Here is a 13,846-nt window from a genome sequence, read left to right as displayed (position 1 = left end):
GGAAGATACTGCTTTTTGACACATAGTAAAACCTTGATTAATTGGAATCCATAAGGGATGAATGGAATTTTCAATAAGAATATTCATTTGGTTTCATTCTTGGCTAATAAGACTTTTTTTTCCCCCCTCAAAATTCTTGTATCCACTTTCTTGTCTCAGGCAAGCAGCCTCTAATGTTTGAGGCTCAATCCAGATGGAGAGACTCTTTAGGAGACAGAACTGAACGTGACCTAACCATAGGTCCTCTCTTGGCAAGTGGTTTAAAAAAATCAATTCCTTGTGATCTTCTTTTTGGTACTATTGCTGCTTTCTCATCAATGTGGAGTTCTGGGGGCGGGGAGCAATTCAGTTAGTTGGGGTACTGGTTAGGTGAGTTCTGGTTAATCAAGGTTTTACAATAAAGAGACCTCACCAAGGCTTGGTATGATTATGTTCTGAAGAAAGTTGTTTTTAAATTTATTTCTTTGCCAGTGCTCTGTATCAGTGTTTTCAAGCCCAGCTTATCCTGCAGACTGGCAAACTAACTTTTCCATCAGGATCCTGAGGAGTGGAGAGAGAGAGGGAGGAGAAGAGGTAACCATTGTCTCTGAAGGAGAAAAGTTTGGGCTTGCCTGTCTGTTGGCCTGTGATTGGGAAACACTATTCTTCACCTTAAGATGCCCACGGTATCTTGGTCGTACAAGAGCCGATCTTACATGCTTCAGTATAATTCTCATGCCCTTTGGGCCATGGAGGATTCTGCTTTCAGGTTCTCTCCTGTACTTACCCAACGTGTCTTTCCATCACTTGGTATTGTGGCTTCTGGGCTTGCCCCTATTTCTTGTTGCTTGGATGAAGACTATTCATTTTTTCTACCCCTGAAGAGCATTAAGGAGCCAAAGGAATGCCAAGTAAGACGGGTTTTCTCATGATGGCAGCCTGGATAACAATTTAGACCTACCTGAACCAAGAACACAGCTAAGGAAAAGCCAAATCAGGGATTCATACACATAGAGTATTGGTTAGGTGACGCACTTGTTTAAATATACAACATTTCTTTGCCAAGTCTGTATATGTGGGGGCCTATTGAAGAAAGACCCCATTTAACTTGAAACCGAGCTTGTTCTTTGGCTTTCAAGTTAAGTGGGGCCAGCTTAAGCAGGCCACCACATATAGAGAACACCACCTCATCACTCACACACGTCACTGAAGAATCCAACGTCAGTCAGCCAACCGACTGCTGTGAGCAACCACCATGCCCTAGGGAAGAAGACAGGCTGTAACCTGACTTTCCAGTAGATGGATTTGATTTCTCACACCCCTCACTGGAGGCAGGCGGGGACAGTCTTAAGGAAAGCCTCAGGCTCTTGAAAGCCTACGGCATTAAAACCCACACCACAGCCTTCTTAAAGCAAGCAGTCTGGTGTGTAGGGGAGGGAAGGGCTGTGGGTGGGGAGCCTCTGTCTGGGAGTTCAAGAAGGGACCCAAGTTAGATCAAAAATGTGGGCAATGCCCTGCAATCTTTCTGGTTCCCAAAGCTGCCAGGCAGGGGAATAACCTGGTCATTCTACTGTATGTGCGAGTCTTGTGCTCTTTCCTCAATAATAATATAACAGTCTTGCCGATTACTCGTCACTAAGGGTACCCGGTTGTGGTGACATTGAGGCTGACCTTGGAGTCACCGCCCCCGCTGCCGCACTCTCCTTTGTCGTACCACCATTTGTTTTTCAATTTGTCCAAGAGGCCTTGCTCATTCAGTTTTAATACTGCCAGGTTAACAGCATTTCTTGAAACGATAAAACATAACTTGTAAGAAAATGCACAAATGCTTAGGAAATCGTTAACGTATAAAAAGGAGCACAAGAGGACAAATTGGCTAAATTTCACAGAACGTGGAGCTATAAAAATGTCTGTACAGCAAATACAGGGTTAAATATTGGAAGGTGGCATGGAGGATAACATTTGCTCAAAACTGAAGTGTGCGGGATGGGGAAATTGTCTTTGAGAAAAAAAGTAACAAGAACACCACATCCATGCAATTAACATTCGTCACATATGGCACCATAACTTGGCTTTTACCATTTAAATTGAAAAAGCCGTTGAACTGTAAAATTAAAACAGCAACAAACAGTCAGAGAGGACAACACAGAGAGAGAACATTAAAAAAAATGGATGCATTAAATAGATGAAACCATAATTTACCGTCTTATTTAACTCCATGGAATATTGTAGATTTTAAACTTTTAAAAGTTACCTCAAAATCCACAAGAAAGAAAATGACAACAAAATGCATCAGGGTAGGTGGAATACTATAACAACACGGATATTGTTATATTATTCCACCCACCTTAATGCTGAGCCTTTAGGGGTTGCCACACCATAGCCTTTGGAATCCAGATTTCCACCAACTTTCATCGTATCACATGGTTTTCTCTGCTCAATGTACTCATTCATGGTTGACTCCAGCAGGAAGGCGAATTTCCCCTTGGACTTGCGCACTCGGGCCACTCCGTCTGCTGTTGTTTTGGTAAACACAGATGGCTCTGCTGATTTCATGTAAGACCACATTTTCTCATAGACGGCAATTTTGGATCTCTGCAACAGAGAGAAGAATTCTTGGAGCTACCAGATATTAAAACTAGAGGATGCCTCAGTGCTGTGCTTTTTCAGCATTTTTGGTTGCCATCCACAGTAAGAAAAGCATGTTACACTGCAGTCTGGTAGGCATATTCATACATACATGGTTCTGAAATGGGTTTCTCAAAACCCCATTCATCTTTGCTATGTGTGATGCTCTCTGATTATTTTCTAATCTATTTGAATTCACTTAGAAAAATGCTGCTCAGGAACCACTAAATTGATTTCATGGCTCCAATAATGGGTTGCAATCCAGTTTGAAAAACAGTTTCTTAGTTCATTCTTTCTCTCAATTCAGAAATCACCCCTACAGTAGTTTGCTATGTGATTACTCTTTACCTGCCTGTAAAAACAAACAAGACAAAACAAACAAAAAAAACCCCAAGGTCTTTGGAAGAGAGTGTACAACCATTTGAGTTAGCCCATTCCTGTAAGAAAGCACTGCCTTATTCTGAGCTGATATTCGTTTCTCTGTAACTCTGACACTTTACTACTCTCCACTAGAGCTGTGCAAAGCAATGCTGTTCTTCTGCATGATGGTCCTTCAGATATTGCAAGACTGTTGTTATGCTCCCTCTTCATCTCTTCATCAGGGCTAACTCCACTGATGTCTAATCCTATGCCCAGAACCCTCACAATTTTTGTCTTTCCCCCATAGGATTCTAGCTAGTGATGTCTCTTCAGTTGGAGTGTATAGAAATAAATGTGGTACCCCCAATATATGACAAGGACAGAATGAAAAGAAAAACTGTTTGCTTCCTGTCATTGGAACATTATTTTCTATCAACATGGCTTGAATTTTCGTTAATGTATTTAGTCTTTTATCCATCCTTTCAACAAATACTTTTTGAGCACCTGCTGTATACAAAGCCCTCTACTGGGGGAGTAAAGAATATAAGAGAGTCCCTCCCTCAGCTCAGGTTGAGATCAAACCCAAACTGTTAGTTCCTTCTTCCAACCCAAGTTTCTTTTTTCTTAACTTTTGGAATTTAATTTCATTAAATATCATCTCAACTCAGGTGATCTTTAGAACATATACTAAATACTCAAAGCTCTGTTAAGCTTTCTGGAGCATATAAAGGAAGCATGGTTTCAATGACCCCATGACTTAAATTGGGAGCTAGATCCTTAGGAATGAAAACCTTAGAGAAAAATTCAAAAGAAACTTTGACCAGAAGTGAGATGGCATGGTGGAAGCTATAAACATATGCCTTGTTTTCAAGTGTCTTTGACAGGTTTTCTGGCCCCTACCTCAGCTTTTTGGACTGCTTATTTAGCTGCTTTTCTCTGGACTTTGGCCAGCTGCATTGCATCTTTCTTGAGGCTTGCTTGGACCTGCTCAAATAACCTTAGAATTATTTGAACTCCCAGAATAATCACTATGGAAATTAAGCATTGTGTTTATGAAAATCTGATCCTCACTGAGGCCCTTGCTGAGTCCCTGAAACTATTCACTGAGATGAAATATGCTTGGTTAGCATAAAGATTAGGAAAAAATCCAATATGGCTGAAGCCAAATGGACAAAAGGGAGAGTGGTAGGAAAAGATCTTAGAAGGCTAATCAGAGGTCAGCTCTTGTATGACCCTATAGGTCATGGTAAAAAGTTTGTATTTGTCCTACATGTGGTAGGAAACTAATGGAGGATTTTGAGGAGAGATGTGATAAGATCTGATTTAAAATTTTAAAGCGTTACTCTCACTGCTGTATGGAGACTTGACTATAGGATGGGCCAAAGTGGAAGCAAGTAGATTGGTTAGGAGGCTATTCTAATGATCCAGGGGAGAGATGGTTGTGACTTGGACCAGGCTGGGAGCAATGGAGGTAGAGGGAAAAGGTTGGATTCAAGATAGGTTTTGGGGAGACAGCAAACAAGCCTTGCTGATGGACATCTTCACCTGATGGTCCTAGAGACACTTTCAGATTGAACATTTCCAAACCAAACTTACTTTCTTCCTTGTAAGGCTGGCTCTCCTTCTAAATTCTACCAGCAAACTACCTAACAGCCAAGCTATAGAGTTTGGTTTTTATTTCTTCAACATCTCATTATAACATGTTTATTTTAACATAGAAACGCCTATAGGATCTGTCCTTTGGCGTTTTTGTTTTGTTTTGTTTTGCTTTTTAGGGCCACACCTGTGGCATTGTTCTCAGGTAGGGGTCTATTTGGAGCTGCAGCTGCCAGCCACAGTCATAGCCACAGCAATGCAGGTTCTGAGCGGCGTCTGTGACCTATACCACAGCTCACTGCAATGCTGGATCCCCCACCCACTGAGTCCAGGGATTGAACCTGCATCCTCATGGATACTAGTTGGATGCATTTCCACTCTGCCACAATGGGAATTCCTGTCCTCTGGTCTTTCTATTGTCATTACTGTTGCGATGGGGCAGGCTCTCCTTAGTTTTTGGACTAGACTACATTGCCTCCTAGCTAGTCTCTCAGCTTCATCTTTCTCTTCAGTTTATCCTCCCGTGACTCTTTCCAAAATGTAGATCTGACCAAGTTACTTCATTCTTTAAAATTCTCTGATAATTCCCTATACCTACAGGCCCAAATCCAAACTCTTATGGATGATATTCAAGAGTCTTTATGATCTTGTCTACTTCTGTGAGCCAGCCGCAATGGTCTACTTACTTGTCACTGAAATATGCCACACATTTTCACGTTTTCTGCCTTCTACCTGAATTATCCCTATTCATCCTATAAGACCCTGAGTGAATATCATGTCTTCTGTGAAATCTTTCCTTACTCTCTCCTGGCCCCACAGAAGTGCTTTCTTCACTCTTCTCCCAATGTACTTTTGCTCATAGTAAGCTATAAAGCTCACTAAATTGCATTAAGGTGAGCTGGCTGTGTGTCTGTCTTCCCCATGTTCCTGGGTATTTTTGAGGGCAAGTTCATACCTGATTCATTTTGGCGGTGCTCTTGGAAGCTGGCACAATGCCTGATGCACGGCAGCACTCAAGACATATTTAAGTAGATCATTTATACTTTAATAATTTTTTTTTGTCTTTTTTCTATTTCTTTGGGCCGCTCCCGCGGCATATGGAGGTTCCCAGGCTAGGGGTCGAATCGGAACTGTAGCCCCTGGCCTATGCCAGAGCCACAGCAACACAGGATCCGAGCCGCGTCTGCAACCTACACCACAGCTCATGGCAACGCCAGATCATTAACCCACTGAGCAAGGCCAGGGACGGAACCTGCAACCTCATGGTTCCTAGTCGGATTTGTTAACCACTGCGCCACAACGGGAACTCCAAAATTTTTTTAATTTTTAAAAAAGATGTACTTAGTAACTGAACCTTAGGTCTGATCAGGGTGACAACCAGACTTTTGGTCAAAGATATTAGAAGGTTGGTGAAAAATGACTACCAACACTAATTTTATAGTGCTGTAGAATTCTAGAGCTGAAGTTAATTAATTAATTAATTTTTTAATTTTCCCACTGTACAGCAAGGGGGTCAGGTTATCCTTACATGTATACATTACAATTATATTTTTTCCCCACCCTTTCTTCTGTTGCAACATGAGTATCTAGACAAAGTTCTCAATGCTATTCAGCAGGATCTCCTTGTAAATCTATTCTAAGTTGGCTGCCTGATGGGAGGGGGAGGGAGTGGGAGGGATCGGGAGCTTGGGCTTATCAGACACAACTTAGAATAGATTTACAAGGAGATCCTGCTGAATAGCATTGAAGTTAATTTAAAGAGCATTGGAGCTTTCTCAGCTAAACCAATCAGGATATATGTTTTATAATCTGTGGTTTGTTTATTTGTTTGTTTGACACTTAGCCTGCCTTTGGTGTCCATACCAATAACTTTCTTCCTAATAAGATGATTTTCCTTCTAAGATTGAAATCTCATCCATTGACATTTATGTTTATTTCACATCACATTATCCTCATCTGACCTATGAAACAATTTCTAAGCATCATAATGAAATAGTCTTGGACTTCCCCTGTGGCTCACATATCTCATAATGCAATATTCTCAATGACTTTATTTCAGTAGGAATTTCTTAGTCAATTGTTTAAAGAATTTTGAAAAGTGATAAATAATTCAGATGCACAAAGATATAAAATATTATGTAAGAACACTTGTGTACCTGCCACAAAATTAAAAAAATATCATGAAGTTGATGGGCCAAAAGTAACCACTTTATAGAATCTAGTTTTTATCATTCCTTTGCATCTCTTTATACTTTTACAAGAATAAACTTTTCTCCTTTGTAATGGCTAAATGGCATTTTAATCTATGGATATATCATACTTTATTTGCCCAATTCCCTATTGAAGGAGTCTTAGGTTGGTTCCAATATTTTTTGCTATTATAGACAACACTGTGGTGGGTATGTACCTCTGTTCAGTTACAAGGAGGTATTTTGTGTTCTTCGTCTTGGCCCAATCAAATCTGAGTGAAAGGGAAAGGGAGTTAGAACAAATTGTCTCTTACACAATTTGTAAATAGGTCATTGCTTCCAAAGATACATTTATAAGCCAAAGGCAAGGGGGTCTGTGAATTTTGATCTGAGTGTACTATAATTTGGACTCATTTACTTCATCATTTACTTGAGCTCTTTGATTGCTGATACAAGTTAAAAGGTTTATTCCTTTAGGTAATGATGCATTTCTAGAAGAATAAATGGCAGTGCTTGATGTGGGTACTTTAAATGTGTGTGGTGTACATGCAACCGATATTAATGAACACAGTAAATGAAAGTTAGTGGCAGAAATGATTGGGTCCCAGTTGATGACTGAATTCTGATGGAGGTTAGAAAGGGGGAAAAGAAATGGTTCATCAGTGAGAAAAATTGAGCTGAAATGTTTCTCTTCCTAACTAGCGGTTAAGTGACAGTCTAATGTTGAGTACAAAAAGAAGAAAAAATATCACTGGCATTTTTTTTTGCAGTCTTATTTTGTCTGCAATATTGAAGGCAATAAAAGGGATTGGATCTTAGCTCAATCATCTGGGAGAAATTTAAAAAATTATGGGCAGAATGTGTAACAGCAAGTTCATTTTTCTCCAACCCACCATGATTCATTTATTTCATCCCACAGAACACCATCTTGGATCTAAGAAGGAATAGACAATGGTTATGTAGTGAGGTCACAGGAAATTCTTTGAGCACTGCTAGATACTTAGCAAATGAAATCCAAAATGAGAAATGCACAAATGGAGAAGGAGTAGATAAACTCAAAACAGTAGATGAAATAGTGCTCTAGTGTCCATGGATTCCAGTCACTGTTCAAACTATTTGTAATAGATCATGAAGGTCAATGATATGGAGAAATTTGCTTTTTTGTTGAGGTGAGAGTTTGAATCTTGGGCCCTCTGAGGGTGTGTGTATAGCAGCAAGTGATTAGTGAGGACACTCCTTGGATCTCTTTTCTATGGTGTTGGTCACTCCTTGTCATTGTGCATGCAAATGTTCCTCTGTGGACCCAGGTTGGTACAAGGTTTAGTGTGGTGGTTGAGAGTGTGTGATAACCCTACTTGCCTAGTGCATAAATGATCTGGCCTCTATGTATCTTTCTTTCCTCATCCATAAAATGGGATGATTTTTTTTTAAATGCCCACTTCAAATGTGTATTAGGAGAAATTACATGAGTTAATACATGCATCTCACTTAGAACAGTGCCTGACACACAGGAAGTGCTGAAAAACATTTCACAGAAAGCATAATTTGTTTTAGGGACAGAATTTCATAGCATTATAAATTATTCCAATCCCATATGTACCAAATCATTACTTCATTTTATGGAGGAAATCATATGCTCAAGTATTATTCACATATATGGATCTCCAAACATATCCCATGATCTGCCATCCACAAAAATCATTACCATTTAATTTGAATTTTAAAAATTTTGTTGATGGAATAAAAGTGGGCAGGATGCAAATTCCCTTTTACATTTATGTTTTATAGTTTAGTTGAAGTTCATACATTTAAAGCCTCACTGATCAGTACACTGCTGTTGGAAGTTCCTATTCTGGCTCAGCGGTAACGAACCCGAAAAGTATCCATGAGGATGTGGGTTCAAACCCTGGCCTCGCTCAGTGGGTTAAGGATCCGGCATTGCCATAAACTGTGGGTGTAGGTTGCAAAAGCCCCTAGGATCCTGTGTTGCAGTGGCTGTGGCAGCTGTAGCTCCGATTTGACCCCTAGCCTAGGAACTTCCATATGCTGCATGTGTGGCCCTAAAAAGCAAAACAAACAAACAAAAAAAACAAAAAAACACTGCTATTGAGGAGACCCCCTGAATGAAATTCTTCCCTTCCCTGAGAGTTAAATGAGAACAGCTGCTTGGTCAATGGACCATCAGGTTGGAGTCAGTAGAGGAACAGGCTTAGAGACACAGGAGCCCTTAAAACCCTTGTTAAGCATTTTCACCCAGCATAGCAATAGTTTCTCTGCTCAAACACCTCTAGTGGTGAGGCACTCCCTAGCTTAGAAGAGGCTCAGGAAGTAGCTTACTCCATTGGTAGGAGAGTTCAAATGGATGGAAACTTCTTTTGGTTGGACTGACATCTCTCATGAAAGCCTCTCTCCCTTCCAATACTACTTCTGCCTTTTGCTTGAATTGGGCAGTCTCACCTCTCTGCTTCCATTTCTCCACTGTCTCCATTACTGCTTTGCAATGGTCATCCCCAGTGGACCCTGATCTTCTAAAGAGTAGGGATTATGTCTTTTTTTTGTCTCTGCATTCCCAGCATCTTGCGTAATGCCGGGCATGTAGGCTTGTCTGTTATCCCTGAACAAGGGATAATTTCTTTTCTTGTTTTTTTTTTTTTTTAATTTTATTTTATTTTAGACCTTAGAAATCTATACATAGAACTTCCATATGACCCCACAATCCCACTCTTGGGCATATATCTGGACAAAACTCTACTTAAAAGAGACACATGCACCCGCATGTTCATTGTTTTTTTTTTTAATAGTTGATTTACAATGTTGTGCCAATTTCTGCGGTAAAGTGACCCAGTCATATAGACGTATATGAATATATATACATAAAGAATACATATATTATTTTTCTCATGTTATCTTCCATCATGCACAAGGGATAATTTTTATTTGAATAGGAGAGTCACATTCCTAAAAGGAGTGTGGGTTTCCTAGTATTGCATAAGTTAACTTCTAGGGACAGGAGAAAGCCAGCTCTATGAACAGAACAAAAAGAAAGGGGAAAATGGCAAAAGTTTCAAACAAATATGCCTTACCCTCATTCATTTTGCCTTCTCTAATTTTATTGTGGAGTTATTTATTACTTAACAATTTGGTCAATTTCTTCTCTAGATTGTACCTTTAATTGAAAGAATATCTTTTAAAACTTCAATCTGCTTTTTCTTTTGAGTTATTTAGCCCCCTCTCACATTTTGGCTTTTAATAAAGGTTCAGGTGGCATTACTAGCTGGTACAAATTTTAAAAGGTGGCTTTGGGCCTCTGTCTGCAGATTCTAGTTTGTATTCTGCATATTGGTGATGTCAAGAGAGGCCACAGAGGGCTTTTAGACTCCCTGCTCATTTCCACTAATCTACCCCAAAGTCAACACAAATAAGTCTGGGGAAAATTGTGTGTTTGCTTTGCAAACATTGTTTTCAGATAGACCCCAACGAGAATGCCATCCTGAAGGGCCTTCTACATAGAAATTCAGAGATTGCCCCTGGCTCAATAACTTGCCCCAGGTTACACAGTTAATAAGGAACAAAGCTGAGACCCCATCCAAGTCTACTGAATTCAAGGCTACAGACAGATTTTTTTTTCCACTACAAGTCCAGCCTCTTTAGCTCTAACACTGACCATATCCTTTCTGGTCACCTTCAAAAATGTTTCTTATTTCTTATTCAAGTTTTTTTTTTTTTAAGTTGGGGCAAATGTAAATTAACCACTGTAACCCTGAGACAGAACCCTAAAGTCCACACTTCAATATGTGAAGGGATCAGAGCAATTTGAGACAGAAGAGGAAAAGCACATCTGGCATCTGGCAGCTAAAGAAATCAGTAGCTCTGATGAGGTGCATTTGGTAAAAGGAATCATTGAATTTTACAAGCTTTTTCCTTAAAGCAAAGGAAATGATTTCCATGTTGACTTGGAGCAAGGCATGCAGGAAATGATTTCATTTCTAAAGCACCAGAACCCCAATTTCATTGCCTTTTCCCCCCTTCACTTCTGTTTGTACCTTTCTAAACATTCAGATGACTGCTTGGTGGTGTCCTTTTGCCACAGACCATCGGTGGCTGCGCTGTAACTGGGTATTGGTGGAGGCTTAGGAGGAAGGGAATAGAACCCTGGCTTCTGGTCTTCATTTTTCTCTTGCTGTGTTAGAGTCCTGGCTGACTTATTTTGGGGGCTGGGCTTTTAGATAACTTAGGTGCAGGCAAGGTCACCTTTTGCCTAGATGTTAAGTCTTACTTGCAAACGTTGTCAAGTACACATTCCGAGTGCCCTTGCCTGCCTTTTTCACACAGTGCTCTAAAGCCCAGGAACAGCTTTCCTTCTTCCTCAAGGAATACTATGTCAGATATCCCCTTTCTGAAGGTGCAGATGAAAACCCAGATCAGTTTCTGGTCACCTTCCTAGTGTTCCTCCATGACATGCAAGGTCAGATTACTATTCTGATTTGTTTCCTGCTTCTCTGGTCAGGTCAGACTAAGAATTGTCCAGTGGGTTGAAAGTAGTATCGGGGTTGTATGGCTTTGAAAGCCAGAGTCAACAAAGTCTTGGAAATAGTGGTTTTAAGGTCCTATTGCTCTAGTCTGAGCAACGGAAGAAGGGACACAGTATCCTCTACCCCCATGGCTCTTAATCAGCAATGGTTTTGCCTCCCAGGAGATTTTTTTTTTTTGTCACAACTTGAAGAGAGGAGCTGCTTCTAGTAGATAGAAGCTAGGGGTGCTGTTAAACATCCGCAATGCATAAGACAGTGCCACAGCCAACAATAGTCAGTGATTAATCAAGAACACCCCGAATGTCAGCAGCACTATGCTTAAGAACCCCTGCTTTATGACTTTTGTTGGAGTCACCATTAAGTGGGCAAAGCAATAATGAACATTTAATTGAGCCCATACTTTGTTCTGGGCTCTGTTTTAGGTGTTTTACATGTGTTAACTCAGGTAATACTCATGACAACTCCATGAAATAGATTATATTATTATCCCATTTTAAAAGTGCAGAAACAGAGGCACAAAGAAATTCAGTAACTTGCCCAAAGCCATATGGTTAGTAGAGAGAGTAGCTGAGATCTCATTCATGCAGGCTTCAGAGTCTGCTCACAGACAGCACACTGTTCCCAGGTGGGGTAGGTGGTGGTTGTAAATTGTATGCTAGGACTGGATCAAATCCACATAAATTCTGTTTGAAATGGTTCTTATACTTTTGCATAATTTCAAGGGGCATGATATTTCTATTATTCCCTCCCCAAAATGTTAGATTGGAGACCAGGATGTCTTGCTCTTAACCAACATGAAAGCCCCACTTTTAAAAAGAAGTTAACAAGTTATATTCTTCTATTTTGGGAATGAAAATACATAAATATGGACCACTAGGGCTGTTATCAAGCAAGACCGTATCAACTTTTATTATTTCTGATACACTTCACTTGCTACCTGGGCAGTACCACCTCTTCTCCATTTATCTTACTAGGTATAAGATGCCCCCTCCCCTCCTCTGCTCACAGAAAAGGATTGGAAATATTTCCACTGAGCAATACATGATGGAAAACAGCCAAAAGGGTGACCCCATTGCAGGAGAACTTGCATTTCAGCAAATATCAAAACATAGCTAAAGGAACTATAGCCTAAATGCTGGACGCATCAACTGGTTAAGTGAGAGGTGTGTATTGAAAAGCTGCTTTTGCTCTCTACATACCCTCACCTTTACATTGCAGAATGTGCGGCTATAGAGAATGTGTGCCTGCTACACCCTTTCACTGCTAATTAGAGCAAAGCCTCAAATTCCTCGACTTCCAAGCAAATGGATTGGCTTTAGGGCTGCCATCACTATTGAACACTCCAGGGTCATTTTCCTCAGCTTGCTAGAGTTCTATTAATGAAATTTCATCTTCAGCAAAAGAGTCAATCCATCCTTGACCAATTGGATTTCAATTTCCAACTGTATCTTTATTTTCTATCACCAAGATATTTAAAAGAGAAGTTCAATACTCTTACTATTCTTGAATCAATTGATTGTAATGCAGAGGCCAAACCTGGAATGCAGAGCCTAGGAATGTGAGGAACAAATACTCTCTCATTAAGGAGAAAAAAAAAATCTATCCTGGAATTTCAATACTTTGAGTTTCCACAGTGGCTGCTTCTTCCAGGTCCTTAGAGTGAGAAATATTTTCATACTAAGGGGAAAAAATCAATGAAAAAAGAAAAGAAGAAATTTTGCTCAGGGATATTAAGAAAAGCCCAAATTTTTCACGTAGTGTTTTTTTGGGGAGAGTTAGTTTCCCAGAAGGTGAGCTGGAACTAATCTGAAGAGTTCTCTTAAAGCCAGCTCATCTATTCTCTATCTGTAGGTAATATATACCCAGCAAGCTACTGATCATTGCTCCTGTGATACTGATTTAATTGGCCTGAAGTGGGGGCCAAAATTGACAAAAAACTTCCTGGGTGATTCCAATATTCAACCTGGGTTTAGAACCATCAGCCAAGATTCTGCAACAGCAACAGCTAGCTGCCAGTTATTGCAATGAATACTGACAGTGAGGTAGCCATCATTAATTAAGCACTTATGTGTACTGGGAATGATGCTTCACCCTTAACATGCATTATTGAGCATTCTTAAAATGACCTTGTGAAGCAAATCTTAGCCCCATTTTATTGATGAGGTAACTGGTGCGTAGAGAAGTTAATTTACTGGTTCCAGATAATACAGCTGGTGAAATTTCTAGCTCTGCCCTCTTTAAACTCCAGGTTCATTTATCCACCTGTCTTCCTGACATCCCCACTTGGATATCTCCTAGATATCTCCAGCTTGGCAGGGCCAAAATGCAGCTCTTGATTCTTCCCCACCCCCATGTTCTCCTCCTCCAGTGTTCTCCGTCAGAGAAAATGGCGCTACCATCCAATTCTTTGAGTTGTGCAGGCCAAAATCTTTGTAGTTATTCTTCGACTTTTTCTCTTTGGTTGCACATCCCATGCCCTGTCAGCACAACCTTCAAAGTATATTCAAAATCCAACTTCTTCTTACCACCTACATCCTAGTCCAAGCCCATCATTTTTCACCT

General features: G+C 40.2%; 1 protein-coding gene across 2 annotated transcripts in view; it reads right to left on the bottom strand.

The window, feature by feature from the left end:
- The window catches only part of GRIA3 (glutamate ionotropic receptor AMPA type subunit 3), a 283,047-nt gene that overhangs the window by 23,002 nt on the left and 246,199 nt on the right, over window positions 1-13,846 (bottom strand). For both annotated transcript variants that reach the window (XM_047764735.1, XM_047764736.1), the window contains one exon: window positions 2,327-2,574. In XM_047764735.1, the coding sequence (XP_047620691.1) occupies window positions 2,327-2,574 (248 nt within the window). The remainder of the gene's footprint in view (window positions 1-2,326; window positions 2,575-13,846) is intronic.

This window comes from Phacochoerus africanus, chromosome X (genome assembly GCF_016906955.1).
Source record: "Phacochoerus africanus isolate WHEZ1 chromosome X, ROS_Pafr_v1, whole genome shotgun sequence".
Classification (NCBI taxonomy): Eukaryota; Metazoa; Chordata; class Mammalia; order Artiodactyla; family Suidae; genus Phacochoerus; species Phacochoerus africanus.
This window is presented reverse-complemented; position numbering and strand designations above follow the sequence as displayed.